Source organism: Tachyglossus aculeatus, chromosome 23, assembly GCF_015852505.1.
Source record: "Tachyglossus aculeatus isolate mTacAcu1 chromosome 23, mTacAcu1.pri, whole genome shotgun sequence".
In the NCBI taxonomy this organism is placed as follows: Eukaryota; Metazoa; Chordata; class Mammalia; order Monotremata; family Tachyglossidae; genus Tachyglossus; species Tachyglossus aculeatus.
Window position 1 is genome coordinate 37623774 of NC_052088.1, and position 21055 is coordinate 37644828.

A 21055-nucleotide genomic window follows, 5' to 3' on the forward strand; every position below is an offset into this window, starting at 1 on the left:
ACGTTCCAGGCCAGAGGCAGGATGTGGGCAAGAGGTTGGAGGCGAGCTAGACTAGATCGAGGTACAGTGAGTACGTTGGCATTAGAAAAGTGAAGTATGTCGGCTGAGGTGGAGGAGGAGAGCAGTGAGGTGAGGAAGGAGGGAACAAGGTGATGATTTGAGTGCTTTAAAGCCAATGGCGAGGAGTTTCTGTTTCATGCAAAAGTGGACAGGCAACCACTGGAGTTTCCTGAGAAGTGGGGAAACATGGCCTGAATGTTTTAGTAGAAAAATGATCCAGGCAGCAGAGTGAAGTATGGAATGGAGTCGGGAGAGACAGGAAGCTGGGAGTCAGAAAGGAAGCTGAAACAATAATCACTTGAATAATCAGGGTAAGTGACTGGATTAACACAGTAGCAGTTTGGATGGAGAAGAAAGGGCAGATTTTAGCAATGTTGTGAAGGTCGAACCGACAGGATGGTGCTTTGCACATAGTAAGCGCTTAATAAATGCCATTATTATTATTATTATTATTATCCTCTGATTCCCAAGCCTGTGCTCTTACCCCAGGCCAAGCTGCTTATTGCGTGCCAAACACTTACGAACCCCTGGGATTGAGACAATATAAAATAATAATTGCGGTATTTGTTAATAATAATAATGGCATTTATTAAGCGCTTACTATGTGCAAAGCACTGTTCTAAGTGCTGGGGAGGTTACAAGGTGATCAGGTTGTCCCACGGGGGGCTCACAGTCTTCACCCCCATTTTACAGATGAGGTCACTGAGGCCCAGAGAAGTGAAGTGACTTGCCCAAAGTCTCACAGCTGACAAGTGGCGGAGCCGGGATTTGAACCCATGACCTCTGACTCCAAAGCCCGGGCTCTTTCCACTGAGCCACGCTGCTTGTAAAGTTAAGCACTTACAACGTACCACATACTGTACTAAGCGCTGGGGTGTATACAAGCAAATTGGGTTAGACACCGTCCCCACTGTTGGGTAGGGACCGTCTCTATATGTTGCCAACTTGTACTTCCCAAGCGCTTAGTACAGTGCTCTGCACACAGTAAGCGCTCAATAAATACGATTGAATGAATGAATGTGGGGCTCACAGTCTCAAACCCCATTTTACAGATAAGGTAACTGAGGCCCAGAGAAGTGAAGTGACTTGCCCAAGGCCACACAGCAGACAAGTGGGGGAGCCAGGATTCGAACCCATGACCTTCGGACTCCAAGGCCAGTGCTCAATCCTTTACACAATGCTGCTTCTCAAATAGGCACAGCCCCAGTTCCACACAGGGCTCACGGTCTAAGAGGGAGGGAAACCAGGTATTAAACCTTCACCAACACCAATGGTATTTACTGAGCACTTACTTTATGCCAAGCACTGTACTAAGCCTTTGGGAAAGTACAAAAAAACAGAGTTGATAGACATGTTCCCTGCCCACAAGGAACTTATAGTCTAGAGGGGAGGCGGCCACTAATATAAATCCCCATTTAACTCATAATAATAATAATAATACTGATAGCATTTATTAAGCGCTTACTATGTGTAAAGCACTGTTCTAAGCGCTGGGGAGGTTACAAGGTGATCAGGTTGCCCCACGGGGGGCTCACAGTCTTAATCCCCATTTTACAGATGAGGTAACTGAGGCCCAGAGAAGTTAAGTGACTTGCCCAAAGTCACACAGCTGGCTATTGGCAGAGCCGGGATTTGAACCCACGACCTCTGACTCCAAAGCCCGGGCTCTTTCCACTGAGCCACGCTGCTTCTCTAACTCATGGGCAGGTAGCGTGTCTACCAACTCTGTTCTATTGTACTCTCCCAAGTCCTTAGTTCAGTACATAGTAAGCGCTCAATAAATACGACTGAATGAAAGAATGCTCTGCACACAGTAAACACTCAATAAATGCCACTGATTGAGTTACCAGATGAAAAGACCGGGGCCCAGAGAAGTTAAGGTCACCAGCGAACCAGAGGTGGAGGTGGGATTAATAATAATAATGATGATGGTATTTGTTAAGCGCCTACTATGTGTCAAGAGAACCGAGATCCTCTGATGCCCAGACCTGTGCTCTTTCCACTAGGCCGAGGGTAACAGGAACCTGACAGGAGAATGCATTGGCTCCAGAGTAAAGAGCAAAAGTCAAGACCCTCTCCCCTCCTCCCCCGTCCCCTTTCCCCCACCACACGACCCCCTCGCAGAGAAAGGTCGGGGGCGGCCACACAACATCATTACATTCAGCCGTACACCCACACAGTAACACATACTGAAGTCATCGGGGATGACTTTCCCATGGTAGTGTGAGACAATGCTGCAGACACATGACATACCAAGATGACACAGAACGGAAGAGGCGGTCTTCGGCAGGAAAGATGATCAGAAGTCATCTTCCTCTACGGCGCTTAGAACAGTGCTCAGCGCTTAGAACAGTGCTTGGCACATAGTAAGCGCTTAATAAATGCCATCATTATTATTATTACTATTCTCTCAATTCTGACAAAACTCATAAAACACACACACACACACGAGCGCACACTCGCAAGTAGCCGACAGCCTTTTTCACAAATGTCCCTGCCCACCCAGTGCCCCAGAATATTTACGCTCTCCGACTAGGGTAAAGAGACCGAAGCCGTTTTTATGCTAAAGTGGAACCTCTGCTTTGCATTAATAATAATAATAATTATGGTATTTGTTGAGCACTTATTATGTGCCAAGCACTGTTCTAAACTCTGGGTAGATCAATCAATCAATCAATCGTATTTATTGAGCGCTTACTATGTGCAGAGCACTGTACTAAGCGCTTGGGAAGTACAAATTGGCAACACATAGAGACAGTCCCTACCCAACAGTGGGCTCACAGTCTAAAAGATGCAAGGGTAGATGCAAGGTAATCAGAAAGGACACAGTCCCTGTCCACATGGGGCTTACAGTCTTAATCCCCATTTTGCAGATGAGGTAACTGAAGCACGGAGATAATAATAATAATGGCATTTATTAAGCGCTTACTATGTGCAAAGCACTGTTCTAAGCACTGGGGAGGTTACAAGGTGATCAGGCTGTCCCACGGGGGGCTCACAGTCTTAATTCCTATTTTACAGATGAGATAACTGAGGCCCAGAGAAGTGAAGTGACTTGCCCATAGTCACACAGCTGGCAATTGGTGGAGCCGGGATTTAAACCCATGACCTCAGACTCCAAAGCCCAGGCTCTTTCCACTGAGCCACGCTGCTTCTCTGAAGTGACTTGCCCAAGGTCATATGGCAGACAAATGGCGTAGCTGGAATTAGAACCCACGTCCTCTGACTCCCAAACCCATGGTCTTGCCACTAGGCCACACTGAAATGACTTGCCCAAGGTCATACAACAGAAAAAGCACAGACCGAAGCACGAAAGGTGCACCTACTGACAGCGATTATGAGCCAAAATTAACTTGTCCTTTTAAATATAATCACTTCCACCCCTTTGAATATCAATCTGCCAATCAACGGTATTTGTTGAGTGCTTACTGTGGGCGGAGTACTGTACTGAATGCTTGGGAAAGTCCAGTACAACAGTCAAAAGATTTGTTCTGCTCATAAGACCCTTACAGTATAGAGAAAGCAGCGTGCCTGGCGGATGGAGAACAAGCCTTAGATCCAGAAGGACCTGGGTTCTAATCCCTGGTCTGCCACTTAATAATAATAATGATGGCATTTATTAAGCACTTACTATGTGCAAAGCACTGTTCTAAGCGCTGGGGAGGTTACAAGGTGATCAGCTTGTCCCACGGGGGGGCTCACAGTCTTAATCCCCTTTTTACAGATGAGGGAACTGAGGCCCAGAGAAGTTAAGTGACTTGCCCAAAGTCACACAGCTGACAGTTGGCGGAGCCGTGATTTGAACCCGTGACCCGAATCCAAAGCCGGGCTCTTTCCACTGAGCTACACCGCTTCTCTCTTATCTGCTGTTTGATCTTGGGCAAGCCACTTCACTTCTCTGTGCCTCAGTTACCTCATCTGTAAATGGGGATTAAGACTGGGAGCCCCATGTGGGGCTTTAGGAACTTAGAACTTCAGCGCTTAGAACAGTGCTTTGCACATAATAAGCGCTTAACAAATACCATCATTATTATGTGGGACTGGGTCTGTGCCCACTCTGATTAGCTTAGATCTACCTCACAGTGCCTGCCACGTAGTAAGCGCTAAACAAATACCATAAAAAACGGGGGGAAGACAGACATTAATGTAGGTTAAGGACAGAAACAGCACCACAAGTCTACTTGTTCAACTACTATCCTCAGCACGTATGCACATATGTCTATTTTAATATATACGTGCACAGTCTACAGCTTCTCAAAAATGCACCATTTAAGGGAAGGTCCTTTCATTTTCAAGTGAATTTCAAGTTTCCACTTTTGACAGATTAGCAGTTTGTAGGCTGAAGTTCAGGGGGTCAGGAAACACCCTCATTTTTCTTTCGGCACTTTCCATTAGTCAGTCAGTCTTTAGAGTGCAAACTTGTGGGCAGGGGATGTGTCAACCAACTCTGTACCATTGTCCTCTTCCAAGCACTTAGTACAGTGCTCTGCACGTATGAATTGCTCAATAAATACCACTGATGACTGTAAGCTTTTTTTAATGGCATTTATTAAGCCTTTATTTTGTGCCAAACACTGTACTAAGTGCTGGGGTAGCTAATCAGGTTGGACACAGTTCGTGTCCCACATGTGGCTCACAGCCTTAATCCCCATTTTACAGATGAGATAACTGAGGCACAGAGAATAATAATGATGGCATTTGTAAAACACTTACTATATGCAAAGCACTGTTCTAAGCGCTGGGGGGATACAAGGTGATCAGGTTGACCCACATGGGGCTCACAGTCTTCATCCCCATTTTACAGATGAGGTAACTGAGGCACAGAGAATAATAATGATGGCATTTGTTAAGCGCTTACTATATATGCAAAGCACTGTTCTAAGAGCTGGGAGGATACAAGGTGATCAGGTTGTCCCACATGGGGCTCACAGTCTTCATCCCCATTTTACAGATGAGGTAACTGAGGTACAGAGAATAATAATGATGGCATTTGTTAAGCGCTTACTATATGCAAAGCTCTGTTCTAAGAGCAAAGAGGATACAAGGTGATCAGGTTGTCCCACATGGGGCTCACAGTCTTCATCCCCATTTTACAGATGAGGTAACTGAGGCACAGAGAATAATAACGATGGCATTTGTTAAGCGCTTACTATATGCAAAGCACTGTTCTAAGCGCAGGGAGGATACAAGGTGATCAGGTTGTCCCACATGGGGCTCACAGTCTTCACCCCCAGTTTACAGATGAGGTAACTGAGGCACAGAGAAGTGAAGTGACTTGCCCAAAGTCACACGGCTGACAAGTGGCGGTGCCGGCATTTGAACCCATGACCTCTGACTCCCAAGCCCGTGCTCTTTCCACCGAGCCCCGCTGCTTCTCCAAGAGGAGTGACCTGTCCAAGGTCACACGGCAGGCTAGCGGCGGAGCTGGGATTAGAACTCATGACCTTCTAACTCCGAGGCCTGGGCTCTATCCATTACAGCACGCTGCTTCTCATGTCTGGTGCTCCCACCCAGGGCCACCCCAGGCTCCGGGGGAGAGGAGGAAGGTGGGCAGAGTCCTTGGGTAGGTGAGCCCACTGTTGGGTAGGGACTGTCTCTATATGTTGCCAATTTGTACTTCCCAAGCGCTCAGTACAGTGCTCTGCACATAGTAAGCGCTCAATAAATACGATTGATGACGATGATGATGAATCCAGGGCCCTGGCACCACTTCCTCTTCCTCATCCCCCCTGGGAAGGGGCCTGAGGGCTCAGAGAGGCGGCAGTGCCACCCCGTGCCCCTCTCCCCCCGGGGGCCCTACCCAGCCCCGAAGAGCAAGCTGAGTTCCAGCGCTACTGCCTGCCAAGGGCACGTCTCTGGCCGATAAACATCTTAGTTCCATAATTAAAACCTTCAGTCACCACCAACCCCAGGTTCAAATATTTGCTGAGCCAGGGACTGGGTGGGGGGCGAGGGAGGGGAAGGGAAGAGAAAGCGATCGGTGGCCCCCAAACCTATGGTATAGGGACTAAAAATAGCCCGTTCCTCATCGAGCTACCGGATGCAGTGCAGAGCGCAGTGCGGAGCGCAGTGCCGAGCGCGCAGTGCTGAGCACACAGACCACGTCCTGCCTCTGGTCCGGAAAGCCCTCCCTCCTCAAATCCGACAGACAAGTACTCTCCCCTCTCTTCAAAGCCTTACTGAATCAATCAATCGTATTTACTGAGCGCTTACTGTGTGCAGAGCACTGTACTAAGCGCTTGGCAACATATAGAGACGGTCCCTACCCAACAGTGGGCTCACAGTCTAGAAGGCCCATCTCCTCCAAGAGGACTTCCCTGACCAAGCTCTCCTTTTCCCTTCTGCGTCACCCTGACTTGCCCCCCCATTCATCCTCCCTCTCAGCCCCATTGTGTCCATATCTGTCATTTATTTATTTATATTAACGTCCGTCTCCTCCTCTAGACTGTAAGATCGCTTTGGGCAGGGACTACATTCGTTACAGTGTTCTACTGTACTCTCCCAAGAGCTTAGTAAAGTGCTCCGCACACAGAAAGTGTTTAATAAATACGACTGACTGACTGACTGAAGTGGTAGGGGGGAAGGGAGAGTAGAAACTCTGTAACGCTGACCAGGTCCCCCCATCCCCCCCAAGCATGAACGGAACCGGAGATGCCAATGGCCCGGCTCCAAGCCTGGCCAATAACTCAAGGGGTGAGAATCCTCAAGGCCCATGGTGGGAGTGGGAAGGGAGGCCAAGAGACCTCAGGGAGAAAGCAAGGACTTTGGGAGTCGGGGGGGAACCTAAATTCTAGTCCCGGCTCCACCACTTGTCTGCTGGGAGACTTTGGAAAAGTCTCTTCACTTCTAGTTTTCTCATCTGTGAAACGAGGATTCGTTACCCGTTCTCCCTCCCCCCTTAGCCTGGGAGCCCCAGACTGTGTCCGACCTGATTATCTTGCAGTAACCCTGCTGCTCAGTACAGTGCTCATCTGTCTCGCTGCTGACCTCTCGCCCACATCCCATCTCTGGCCTGGGACCCCCTCCCCTCCTTGTATCTGACAGACAATTACTCTCTCTTGCTTCAAAGCCTTACTGAGGTCACATCTCCTCCAAGAGGTCTTCCCTGACTAAGCCCTCATTTCCTCTTCTCCTTCTCCCTTCTGCGTCACTCTGACTTGCTCCCTTCATTCACTCGCACTCCCGCCCCCCGTCTCTGGGCCCAGTCCTGCAGCACTTATGTCCATATCCGTAGTTTATAATAATAATAATGACTGTATTTGTTAAGTGCTTACTACGTGCCAAGCACTGTTCTAAGCACTGGGGTAGATACAAGGTAATCAGGTTGCCCCACGTGGGGCTCACAGTCTTAGTCCCCATTTTCCAGATGAGGTAACTGAGGCACAGAGAAGTTAAGTGACTTGCCCAAAGTCACCCAGAACCGGGATTAGAACCCACGACCTCTGACTCCCAAGTCTGTGCTCTTTCCACTAAGCCACACTGCTTCTCTATTAACGATGGCATTTATTAAGCGCTTACTATGTGCAAAGCACTGTTCTAAGAGCTGGGGAGGTTACAAGGCGATCAGGTTGTCCCAGGGGGGCTCACAGTCTTAATCCCCATTTTACAGATGAGGTCACTGAGGCCCAGGGAAGTGAAGTGACTTGCCCGAAGTCATACAGCTGACAATTGGTGGAGCCGGGATTTGAACCCATGACCTCTGGCTCCAAAGCCCGGGCTCTTTCCACTGTCTCCTCCTCTAGACTGTAGAATGTCTGTCTCCCGCTCTAGACTGTAAGCTTGTTGTGTGCAGGGAACGTGCCTGTTTATTATTGTATCGTGGCTCCGTGGCTCTGCACACAGTACGTGCTAAATCAATACGACTGAATGGATGAACGTAGGAATCGCTTATCAAATGCAATGGGGATGACGACGATGATGATCACCCTTCTCTGGGCCTCAGTTTCCTCATCTGTACAATGGGGATCGGATCCCGATTCGCCCTCCCTCTTAGATGGTGAGCCCTGGGGAACTGCGTCGGCAAAACCCCCAATGCAAACATGATTTCAGAGAGTGATGTTAATATGTTTTGTTTTGTTCTCTGTCTCCCCCTTCTAGACTGTGAGCCCACTGTTGGGTAGGGACCGTCTCTAGATGTTGCCAACTTGGACTTCCCAAGTGCTTAGTACAGTGCTTTGCACACAGTAAGCGCTCAATAAATACGATTGAATGAATGAATGTTTGTACGTATTTATTACTCCATTTATTTATTTTACTTGTACATATTTATTCTATTTATTTTATTCTGTTAATATGTTTTGTTTTGTTCTCTGTCTCCCCCTTCTAAACTGTGAGCCCACTGTTGGGTAGGGACCGTCTCTAGATGTTGCCAACTTGTACTTCCCAAGTGCTTAGTACAGTGCTTTGCACACAGTAAGCGCTCAATAAATACGATTGAATGAATGAATGTTTGCACGTATTTATTACTCCATTTATTTATTTTACTTGTACATATTTATTCTATTTTATTCTGTTGATATGTTTTGTTTTGTTCTCTGTCTCCCCCTGCTAGACTGTGAGCCCACTGTTGGGTAGGGACCGTCTCTATACGTTGCCAACCTGTACTTCCCAAGCGCCTAGTACAGTGCTCTGCACACAGTAAGCGCTCAATAAATATGACTGACTGAATGAATGAATATGTTTGTACGTATTTATTACTCTATTTTACTTGTACATATTTATTCTATTTGTTTTATTTTGTTAATATGTTTTGTTTTGTTGTCTGTCTCCCCCTTCTAGACTGTGAGCCCCCTGTTGGGTAGGTACCGTCTCTATATGTTGCCAACTTGGACTTCCCAAGCGCTTAGTAAAGTGCTCTTCACACAGTAAGCGCTCAATAAATACGATTGAATGAATGAATGAATGAATGATGTGGTGTTGTCTGGTGGTCAGAGCACAGGGCTGGTGGCCGAGGGGGCTGGGGGGGAAGAAGGAGAACTCCTCTCCCCCCACTCCACCCTCCCCCAACTGCCTCACCACTGCTTTCGGCCCCACCATCCTCCCCGCCTCACGAGCCTCCACCCTTGGCAATATCCCTGACTCGTCTCCTTCGCTACCCCAGAAGAATGAACATGGCTGGTCCTACCTCCACAGGATCAATAAAATCCACCCTTTCCTCTCCATCCAAACTGCTACCACCCTGATCCAAGCACCTGTCGTCTCTCACCTCGACTACTGCGTCAGCCTCCTTGCTGACCTCCCTGCCTCCTGTCCCCCACAATCCAGTTCATACCGCACTTGGCTGCCGGGATCATTTTTCTAAAAAATAAATTCAGTCTACATCTCTCCATTCTTCAAGAGCCTCAAACAGAAACTCCTCAACATGGCCTTTAAAGCACTCAATTACCTTACCCCCTCCTACCTTCCCTTGTTGATTTACTACAATCCAGCCCGCACACTTTGCTCTTCTAATGAAGTTTGCTTGTATCCACCCCAGAACTTAGTACGGTGCTTGACACATTGTATATATATATATATACCTGTATATATGTATATATATTTGTACATATTTATTACTCTATTTATTTTACTTGTACATATCTATTCTATTTATTTTATTTTGTTAGTATGTTTGGTTTTGTTCTCTGTCTCCCCCTTTCAGACTGTGAGCCCACTGTTGGGTAGGGACTGTCTCTATATGTTGCCAACTTTTGTACTCCCCAAGCGCTTAGTACAGTGCTCTGCACACAGTAAGTGCTCAATAAATACGATTGATTGATTGATTGTAAGCACTTAAAAAATACTACAATTATTATTATGATTATTATTAATGCCAACCTACTAACTGTATCTCACCAGAGAAGCAGCGTAGCTCAGTGGAAACAGCCCGGGCTTTGGAGTTAGAGGTCATGGGTTCAAATCCTGGCTCTACTGACTGTCAGCTGTGTGACTTTGGGCAAGTCACTTAACTTCTCTGTGCCTCAGTTACTTCATCTGTAAAATGGGGATTAAGGCTGTGCGCCCCACATGGGACAACCTGGTCACCTTGTAACCTCCCCAGCACTTAGAACAGTGCTTTGCACATAGTAAGCGCTTAACAAATACCATCATTATTATTATCATTAACAAAACATGTGGACAGGTGTCAAGTCGTCAGAACAAATAGAATTAAAGCCTTGGGCAAATAACTTTACTTCTCTGTACCTCAGTTCCCTCATCTGTAAAATGTGGATTAAGAGTGTGAGCCCCATGTGGGACAGGGACTGTGTCCAACCTGATTAGATGTATCCACCCCAGCGCTTAGAACAGAGCTTGACCAACAGTAATCACTTCACTTCTCTTTGCCTCGGTTACCTCATCTGGAAAATGGGGATTTAAACTGTGTGCACCACGTGGGACAACCCAATCACCTTGTAACCTCCCCAGCGCTTAGAACAGTGCTTTGCACATAGTAAGCGCTTAATAAATGCCATAATAATAATAATAAATACCATCATTATTATTATGATACAAGCTAATCAGGTTGGACCCAATCCCTGTCCCACATGGGGCTCACACTCTTAATCCCCATTTTACAGATGAGGGAACTCAGGCCCAGAAAAGTGAAGTGACTCACCCAAGGTCACACAACAGACATGTGGCAGAGCCAGGATTAGAACCCAGGTCCTTCTGAGTCCTAGGCCCCTGCTCTACCCACTAGACCACACTGCTTGTGGAGCACAGAACCTACAGCCGTTTGAGCACGCACCTTCCCTACCCACTACCATCAGCTGAGCGGCAGCTCTAGAACCACAGCTGGGCCCCCTCCCCATCCAGCGCTTAGAACAGTGCTTTGCACATAGTAAGCGCTTAATAAAAGCCATTATTATTATTATTACTATTATGCAGGTGGCATGCACGCGTAGACAGGAGACTGTAGTACCATCTGCCCCAGAGGAGGCCCACAGGGTGGCCACAAGCTCGCTCGCTCAGGCCGGACAATGACTCCCACATTCATTCATGTGAATCATTCATTCAATCATATTTATTGAGCGCTTACTGTGTGCAGAGCACTGTACTAAGCGCTTGGGAAGTACAAGTCGGCAACATATAGAGACGGTCCCTACCCAACAACGGGCTCACAGTCTAGAAGGGGGAGACACAATAATAATAATAATGATGATGGCATTTATTAAGCGCTTACTATGTGCAAAGCACTGTTCTAAGCGCTGGGGAAGTTACAAGGTGATCAGGTTGTCCCATGGGGGGGCTCACAGTCTTCATCCCCATTTTACAGATGAGGTAACTGAGGCCCAGAGAAGTGAAGTGACTTGCCCAAAGTCACCCAGCGGACAATTGGCGGAGCCGGGATTTGGAACCCATGACCTCTGACTCCAAAGCCCGGGCTCTTTCCACTGAGCCACGCTGCTTAAACATTCTTAAACTACTTAAACATTCTTCTTCCACTCCATCCCACTTTCCACTGAGCCACGCTGCTTAAACATTCTTAAACTACTTAAACATTCTTCTTCCACTCCATCCCACTTTGCACCCTCTATTCCTCTCAAGGTGTGCAGAGCACTTTACTAAGCGCTTGGGAAGTACAAGTCGGCAACATACAGAGACGGTCCCTACCCAACAACGGGCTCACAGTCTAGAAGGGGGAGACACAATAATAATAATAATAATAATGATGGCGTTTATTAAGCGCTTACTATGTGCAAAGCACTGTTCTAAGTGCCGGGGAGGTTACAAGGTGATCAGGTTGTCTCACGGGGGGCTCACAGTCTTCAACCCCATTTTACAGATGAGGTAACTGAGACAAAGAGAATTGAAGTGACTTGCCCAAAGTCACACAGCTGACAATTGGCGGGGCCGGAATTTGAACCCATGACCTCTGACTCCAAAGCCCGGGCTCTTTCCACTGAGCCACGCAACAGAACAAAACATGTAGACGGGTGTCAAAATCGTCAGAACAAATAGAATTAAAGCTAGATGTGCATCATTAACAAAATAAATGGAATAGTAAATATGTACATGTAAAATAGAGTAATATATCTGTACAAATATATATAAGTGCTGTGGGGAGGGGAAGGAGACAGCAGGAAGCTACCTCGGGTTCAGGATGCTGAAGAATCTGCCTCGGCCCCACCCCGCTCCACCATTCATTCAGTAGTATTTATTGAGCGCTTACTGTGCACACAACACTGTGTGTGGCCTTTGAAGGGTGCTGCCTTCCAGTACACGGCAGGCAAGGATCAGAGAGCAAGAGAGACGTGGGTCCGGCCACTGGCACTGTCAGAGACCTCTCAGCGCGGGGAGGGAGGGGGTCTCCCACTCCCCAGACTGAGGCTCCTCCACCCAGCCACTGGCCCCACCATTCAACCCTTCCCACCCATCGTCCCCATGCGAAGCAGCATGGCTCAGTAGGAAAGAGCCCGGGCTTTGGAGTCAGAGGTGGTGGGTTCAAATCCCGGCTCCGCCAACTGTCAGCTGGGTGACTTTGGGCAAGTCACTTCACTTCTCTGTGCCTCAGTTACCTCATCTGTAAAATGGGGATTAAGACTGTGAGCCCCATGAGGGACAACCTGATCACCTTGTAACCTCCCCAGCGCTTAGAACAGTGCTTTGCACGTAGTAAGCACTTAATAAATGCCATTATTATTACCCGGTGATTTTCAGGGGGAAGGGAGACCCGTCCCCACGCGACCGTGACAGGGGCGGAGATGTGTCACAGGTCCTTTCCCTGCGGCGGCTGAGAGGGGCCCCGATCCACCCGATTTCACTTTCTTTTCGGGCCCGCTTTCCCCATCATCCCAGCTCCGCCAACTGCCAGCTGGGTGACTTTGGGCAAGTCACTTCACTTCTCTGGGCCTCAGTTACCTCAACTGGAAAATGGGGATGAAGACTGTGAGCCCCCCGTGGGACAACCTGACACCCTGTAACCTCCCCAGCACTTAGAATAGCTTTGCACATAGTAAGCGCTTAATAAATGCCATAATTATTAGTATTACGCTCTAAGTTCCTCGAGGGCACCGAATGTCTACCAACTCTGTTGGATTGGCCTCTCCCGAGCAGTCAGCTCAGTGCTCTGCACACAATAGACTGCCAGCTCCTTGTATTTGTAGACTTTGTCTACTAACTCTACTGTCCTTTCCCCAGTGCTCTGCACACAACAGACTGTCAGCTCCTTGTGAGTAGGGATCGTGTCCACCAACTCCGTAAGGACTCAAGAGAGCGTCCTGCACACTGTCGGGAGACCACCCGTGCTGCTGCTGGGCTAATAAGGCTGGGTGTGAGAGGAGAGTCGCCGCTCCCACCATCTCTCCAGAAGCCGGTATGCTGCGGCTCGTTCTGGCCACGGGTGAAAGCAGAGAAAAACGTGTCCGTCCCCCAGCCCACCCCAAACTGGTCTAAAGCCAGAGCGACTCCGCTGGCCTCGGTGGCCACTCGGCTTCCCATCCACGACCAGAGCCACTGGGTCTCCCCAAGGACCCCCAGTGAGCCAGGGGCTCCGGGGACAACCCAACCACACCTGCCCTACAGGCATGCTGGCCCTGGGTTCAGCAGTTCCTCGCATTTTTTTTTATGGTTTTTAAGTGCTTACTAAGTGCCAGGCAGTGTACTAAGCACTGGGGTAGATACAAACCAAGCAGGTTGGGCACAGTCCATGTCCCACATATATATATATATATAAATATATAAATATATATATAAATATATATATATAAATATATATATATAGATATATATATATACACACACACATATATATATGTGGGACATGGGATATATATATATATATATTATATATATTATATATATATATATATATATATATATATATATATATATATATATATATATATATATATGGGGATATATCATCATCATCATCATCAATCCATATCCATATGGGGAGATATATGGGATATATATGGGATATATATATATATATATATATATATATATTTATATATATAATGGCATTTATTAAGCGCTTATTATGTGCAGAGCACTGTTCTAAGCGCTGGGGAGGCTACAAGGTGATCAGGTTGTCCCACGTGGGGCTCAGAGCCTTAACTCCCATTTGACAGATGAGGTACAGTGCTCTGCACATAGTAAGCGCTCAATAAATACGATTGATTGATTGATTGATTGAAGTGACTTGCTCAAGGCCATACGGCAGACAAGTGGTGGAGCTGGGATTAGAACCCAGGTCCTTCTGAATTCCAGGTCCTTGGCGTTAGCCATTAGGCCACGCTGCTTCTCTACCCTTGCATCCCTCGCCCTCTTCTGCGTCCTGCTGGCCTCCGTGTTCCAGAAGGGCAGCTTGCTCCCGACCGTAACCCGCTCGGCCCGGCGCCCTGCCCCGGGGTGGGGCGGAGGAGTGACCACCCTACCCGGTGCCGACTGCCGGTCGCTGCACTCGCCGGCGATCAGAGCCTCCAGGGTTTGCGTGAGGCGTTCCTCATTATCGGCGCTGTAGGGACAGAGAGAGCCGTCAGCGGCGCCCGGGGCCTGGATGCCGCCCACCCCCTGCTCCCACGGTCCCCGCACCTGGTCGGCGGCCCCCGGAAGAGCAGGGGGCTGAAGATGTCGGCCAGCGCCCGGGCGGTCAGGAGGTTCTTGGCGGAGGCGCGGCAGAGGCGGCAGAAGTGCGCGAGCAGGAACTGGAGGGTGAGGCGATGCTGGTCGGGGACCGCGGGCGGCCTCAGAAGGGCCCGTAGCCGCCAGGCATCCTCCTGCGCGCTCCGCGGCTCTGCCAGAGGGAAGAGGGACCAGTTGGCCCGTCGGCGGAGACCCTGCCCCGGCCCGAGCGGCTGCAGGCGGGGCGGCCGCGGGCTCCGCTCGCCACCCCAGCCGTTTGGTGATTGGCCACTCGGAGAGGATCCACCGCCGTTCTCCCTCTGAAGTTACCGACCGCAGCATCCTGTCCTCGGAGGCAGAGGGGCCCACGTGACCCCGTGGCTTCCTGCTAGCGGCTTTCCCCCCTGACTCGACCGGCCTCCGGCTCCTCGGGCCGGCTGACACCCTCCCCCGGCCCCGCTGGCCCAAAGGGGGTTCGCAACTAGCCATCCTGCCTCCGCTGGCCTGGGAAGGCTGACCGGGTGTTGTGTGGGGACGGGTTTGGGGAAGCCGAGCAGGGGTGGCCGTGGGGATGGGTCAGCGGGGGGCGGGGAGACTGGGTGTCTCGGTGGGGATGGGTCTGACGGCATTACTGGGGGGCGGGGTTGAAGGAGGCTGACGGGGCGTCGCGGTGGGGAGGGGAGAGGCTGACCGGAGTCACCATGGGAGCCAGGCGGGAGAGGCTGACCAGAGGCCCCGGGACAAACCTTGGGGTCCAGAGAGGAGCTCGCTCTGCACATCCACGGGGATCACGGGGCCCGGCAGCTCCAGCAGGAACCATCTGACCGCCTCCGACAGGACCGGCAAGTCGGCCGATTCCAGGTCCGCACTTCCCCCTGGGGAAGGGACACGAGTGGGATAGAACAGTGCTTTGCACATAGTAAGCGCTTAATAAATGCCATTATTATTATTATTATCATCATCATCATCATCATTATCCCGAGCCCCTCCCCTTGGAACCCCCCTGCTAACCCAGACACAGTGATTGTGCCTGCTAACTCTACTGGCCTCTCCCAAGCGCTTAATATGTTGCATGGCACACAGCAGCGAGGAAGCAGCATGTCCTGGTGGAAAGACCCCAGTCAGAGGACCTGGGTTCTAATCCCAGCTCTGGCAATTTCCTGCCGGATGACTCTGAAGAAGATATTTCTCTGAGCCTCAGTTTCCTCATCTGTAAAATGGGGGTTAAATTCATTCATTCATTCAATCGTTTTTATTGAGCGCTTACTGTGCGCAGAGCACTGGACTAAGTGCTTGGGAAGTACAAACCGGCAACATATACAGACGGATCTCACTCCCTTATACCAAGACTGTGAGTCCCTTGCGGGATGGGGGCTGTGTCTACCCCAGCGCTTAGAACAGTGCATGGTACTTAGTAAATGCCTAACAAGTACCAAAATAATAATTACTATTGTTATAACGGGTGATCAGTCAATACCATTGATAGGTTTATTTAATAATAATAATGGCATTTATTAAGCGCTTACTATGTGCAAAGCACTGTTCTAAGCGCTGGGGAGGTTACAAGGTGATCAGGTTGTCCCACGGGGGGCTCACAATCATAATCCCCATTTTACAGATGAGGTAACTGAGGCCCAGAGAAGTTAAGTGACTTGCCCAAAGTCACACAGTTGACAAGTGGGGGAGCCGGGATTTGAACCCATGACCTCTGACTCCAAAGCCCATGCCCTTTCCACTGAGCCATGCGCTATCTGAATTCTACTGTAGTCTCTCAAGCGCTCAGTACAGTGCTCGGCACACTGCAGGGGCTCTGGCAGTAATATTCTAGACTGTGAGCCCGTTGTTGGGTAGGGACCGTCTCTATACGTTGCCGACTTGTATTTCTCAAGCGCTTAGTACAGTGCTCTGCACACAGTAAGCGCTCAATAAATACGATTGAATGAATAATATCCCTGAACAATCGATGGTATTTATTGAGCGCTTACTGTGTGCAGAGCACTGTACTAAGCACTTGGGAAAGTACATTATAACCGAGCTGGTAGATATGTTCGCTGTCCACCAAGGGCTTACAGTCTAGAGGATCGACTGATAGACACAGAAACAGCGTGGCTCAGTGGAAAGAGCACGGGCTCTGGAGTCAGAGGTCATGGGTTCAAATCCCGGCTCTGCCAATTCTCAGCTGTGTGACTTTGGGCAAGTCACTTCACTTCTCTGGGCCTCAGCTCCCTCATCTATAAAATGGGGATTAATCAATCAATCAATCATATTTATTGAGCACTTACTGTGTGCACAGCACTGTACTAAGCGCTTGGGAAGTACAAGTTGGCAACATATAGAGACAGTCCCTACCCAACAGTGGGCTCACAGTCTAAAAGGGGGAGACAGAGAACAAAACAAAACATACTAACAAAATAAAATAAACAGAATAGATATGTACAAGTAAAATAAATAAATAGAGTAATAAATATCTACAAACATATATACATATATACAGGTGCTGTGGGGAAGGGAAGGAGGTAAGATGGGGGGATGGAGAGGGGGACGAGGGGGATTAAGACTGTAAGCCCCCCGTGTGACAAACCGATCACCTTGTAACCTTCCCAGCGCTTAGAATAGTGCTCTGCACATAGTAAGTGCTTGATATATGTCATTAATATTATTATTATTATCCAAGGTGATTCCATCTGGTAACCTCTGCCCTCTTCGACTTTCCCCCGTGCCTTCACCCCATCTAGACTGTTAGCTCGTTATGGGCAGGGAACGTGTCTGCCAATTCTTTTGTACTGTACTCTCCCAAGCATTTAATACAGTGCTCTGCACATAGTAAGCGCTAACTAAATGCCACTGATAGACTGATTCTCTGTTATACTCTGCCCTCTTCCCAATTTCTCCCTTTCCCAGAGGCCCTCTGTTGTAGATCCTTGCCGGCCACCGGCGACTGATGTCCTAGTGTGGACACACATCCCAGCCCGGCCTCCCCCGCCGATCCAGCGACACTCACCGCCGTCCAGAAGCTGCCGTAGGTCGACGGGACTCCCGGAGCCCTGGGTCCGGTACAGAGTTGGACATTCCAGACCTGCAACCCGGAATGTATGAGGAACGTGAAACCGGCGGCCGCAGAGGAACATTCTGGTTTCACCCAGCATCTGCCGAGCGGCCTCCAAAGAGGCTGATTCAGTCTGGCCTAGTCCGCTACACAGGACACTTCTAAAGGGCACGGCTGGGGTTGTCCACCTTTCATGATGTGCTCCCGGGGCCCGGGACGGGGAATCTGCCCTCAGCAACTCTAGGAACAGATCTGGGAATGGTTCTGGGAATGCCCCCAGATCTGGCTCCACCCCCGTGGGCTGGGAAGCGATGTTGAATACGGGGCAAGGTTCCTTGGGAACTCTCCCCAGAATCCCTGCATTGCCCCCCAAGCACAGAGAGAAGTCGGGGGGCTGCATGGGGGTGGGGGGCCCTAGAGGTGTCTCACCAACCTTTTTTCTCAATGGCCTCCAGCAGGCGGATGAGCACCGGGGGGGGCGGTGGTGGCAGGCGGGGAGAACAGCTCAGCCAACTCTGGGGGCGTGGGCCCTGCGAAGAAACAACAGAGGCGACCCTTTACACACAGCCCAGCCCGGTCCCCTGCCCAGACCCCACCCTATCTAACATGCTGCCGGACGCTCGCCCAGATGCCTGGCACAAGCTGCGTCCCAAATTGGCAGACGGACGGACGGGCCCAAACGTACAGACAGGTCCCCGCTGACCGAAGGACGTTCCTCACCCCCCCAAACTTGTGATCCCTCTCCAAGGAGCGCAGGGAAGCCTGAGGTTGGCAGCCGCGGTGTGGCTCTGGTTTATTCATATCTTCCACCAGAAAGAACAGCACTAGGCATGGGGGACAGGCTGGTGGAGGGAAAGGAAACCCGGACGCTCCCCCGCCCCCTTCCCGATCCCGACAATCGACCGCCTCCGCCCCCGCTGGGACGCCGGCCTGCCGCGCTTCCGCGCCTGCTCCTCCCTAAACGTGCCAGTTGTTCAGCTTTCGCCACGCTGTTACTTCGGTCGGATTCTTGGAAAGCCGAGATGTTTCTAGAAAAAGATCCTCGCCTCACCGTTGGCATGGCAGCCCCACTTCCCAAGGAACCTGAGGAGCCGGCGCCGGCCGAGAAACTCGACTACAGGAAATCGGAGTGGGCGGGCGGGAAGGAGGACGGACGGGCAGGCGGGAGGACAGAAGGGTGGGCAGGTGGTTCCGCACAAGGGCGGGCGGAAGGGTAGAAGGGCGGGCGGAAGGGCAGAAGTGCAGGAGAGTGGGCGGAAGGGCAGATGAGCGGGTGGGAGGGCAGGAAGGTGGGCGAAAGGGCGGGAGGGTGGGCAGAGACAGGAAGGAAGGGATGCACCCGGTCAGTGCGGGGCAAGCGGGGGCTTGTGAGCGGCCCAGTTGTGTGCCTGAGTTTCTCACCCGCTTGCTCCCCAACCTGGCTGTGCCCCTGGATCACCAGGGCTGGTGAAGCCCAGTGACACCAGAGTGTGTGGTCGGGAGACCCACGTTCTAGTTCCGGCCCTGCATCCTGCCTGCTGCTTTCTACCAGGCCTCAGTTTCCACATCTGGAAAACGGGTGTTCAGTCCCTGTTCTCCCTCTCCCTTTGGCTGTGAGCCCCATGTGGGACAGGGACTGTGTCTAAACTGATTGTTTTTTGCTACCCCAGTGCTTAGGACAGTGCTTGGCACACGGTAAGTTCCTACTCACACAGCGAACACCAGAGAGCCTCTATTTTGGGTCTTTTCGGGCCCAAATGGAAATGGTCGGTCCAGTCGGCGACCCTGGAGGGGTGAGGCTGGGAAACTGGCTCTGACCGCCCGGGGGTCTCCGTCCCTCTCATTCCCCACACGGAGAGGGTGCTGAGGGGACACTCAGGGACCAAGCTGATGGGGGGGGAATCGGCCCCCTAATAGACGCTTAATAAATCTTAGAAATAATTGACCTCAACAGTCCCAAACAGCCCGGGCCCGAAACCCGAACCAACCAACCCCTGCGGGTGAGAACCGGAACAGGAAGTCATTCAAATAGTCATCAGGATCCAGGAAAATTATGACAGCGGGAATCTCGCTATGGCTTCCACTAGCCCCGACCCCAGCCAACAAACATTTCAAGCCCAGTGGGAATCATCATCAATCGTATTTATTGAGCGCTTACTGTGTGCAGAGCACTGTACTAAGCGCTTGGGAAGTACAAATTGGCAACACATAGATACAGTCCCTGCCCAACAGTGGGCTCACAGTCTAGAAGGGGGAGACAGAGAACAAAACCAAACATACTAACAAAATAAAATAAATAGAATAGATATGTACAAGTAAAATAAATAAATAAATAAAAAGAGTAATAAATATGTACAAACATATATACATATATACAGGTGCTGTGGGGAAGGGAAGGAGGTAAGATGGGGGGGATGGAGAGGGGGACGAGGGGGAATGCAAGAAAGATGTGGGCAGACTGAAGACCACTGCTCTGAAATGCCAGGCAGGGAAATGCCACCCTCCTACCCCCCACAACCTGTTGCCACCACCCCCCAAACTGGAATCCATCAACCCATGGAATGGAATCTGCCCCTTCAGGGTGCAGAGCACTGTACTTAGCACTGGGGAGAGGATAAGAGAGTTGGCAGAAATGATCCCTGCCCTCAGGGAGCTTCCAGTTTAGCGGGGGAGGTAGACCGACAGACAGATGAAAGAAGGGGAAGTAGAACATTATGTCCAAGTCAGAGCTTGGCGGTGGGGTGGGGTGTGCAGGAGTGCTGAGGCCAGAGGTCGGCTCCAGACTGAAGGAGGGAATGGTTGGGAGACTGGATCTGGCTGAGACAGGAATGCATCGGGGAGGCCTCCCTGATAACTTTTAAACACTGAGCCGAACATTAAGCAGATTAAGGAATAACGCCTTCCCTCTGGCTCCCATCCCTCGCCTGGGGCCTTTGAGGAGGGATATGAAGACGCTCCCCAGATGGAGAAGGTGCAGAGCACACATCTGGTCCGAGTGGGACAGGAGAAAGTGCCCCCGGCACAGTAACCTAAGAGAACCTCTAGACTAAGCTCACTGTGGGCGGGGAACATGTCTACCAACTCTGTTGTGCTGTACTCTCCCAAGGGCTTAGAAAAGTGCTCTACACAAAGCGCTCAATAAATACCACCAACATTGGTGACCCTAACTTCCGACCAGACCGGGCTGGTTTCAGGGACAGGGGTCCAGGAAGGAAACAGGGAAGGCTTACCCTTCAAATTACCCTTCGCTTCCCTTCTTCTCTCCCGAAATCCAATACTCAGAAGAATCTCCCACCCCTCCTGACCCTATCTTCTCTCCCACCTTCTGTTTGGGCCTGGCAGGGACAACCAACTGGAACACGATTCTCCGAAATAGAAATCGAGAAACCCGTGGGTGATGACCGCCCACAGCCTGTGACCGTG

General features: G+C 50.3%; 1 protein-coding gene across 1 annotated transcript in view; it reads right to left on the minus strand.

Annotated features, from left to right (window-relative positions):
* PIK3R1 (phosphoinositide-3-kinase regulatory subunit 1) overlaps positions 1-21055 on the minus strand; it is a 72900-nt gene that overhangs the window by 15452 nt on the left and 36393 nt on the right. Inside the window, 6 exon segments of the mRNA XM_038765620.1 lie at positions 14421-14500; positions 14578-14779; positions 15354-15482; positions 17609-17683; positions 18087-18129; positions 18131-18183. Of these exon segments, the coding sequence (XP_038621548.1) occupies positions 14421-14500; positions 14578-14779; positions 15354-15482; positions 17609-17683; positions 18087-18129; positions 18131-18183 (582 nt within the window).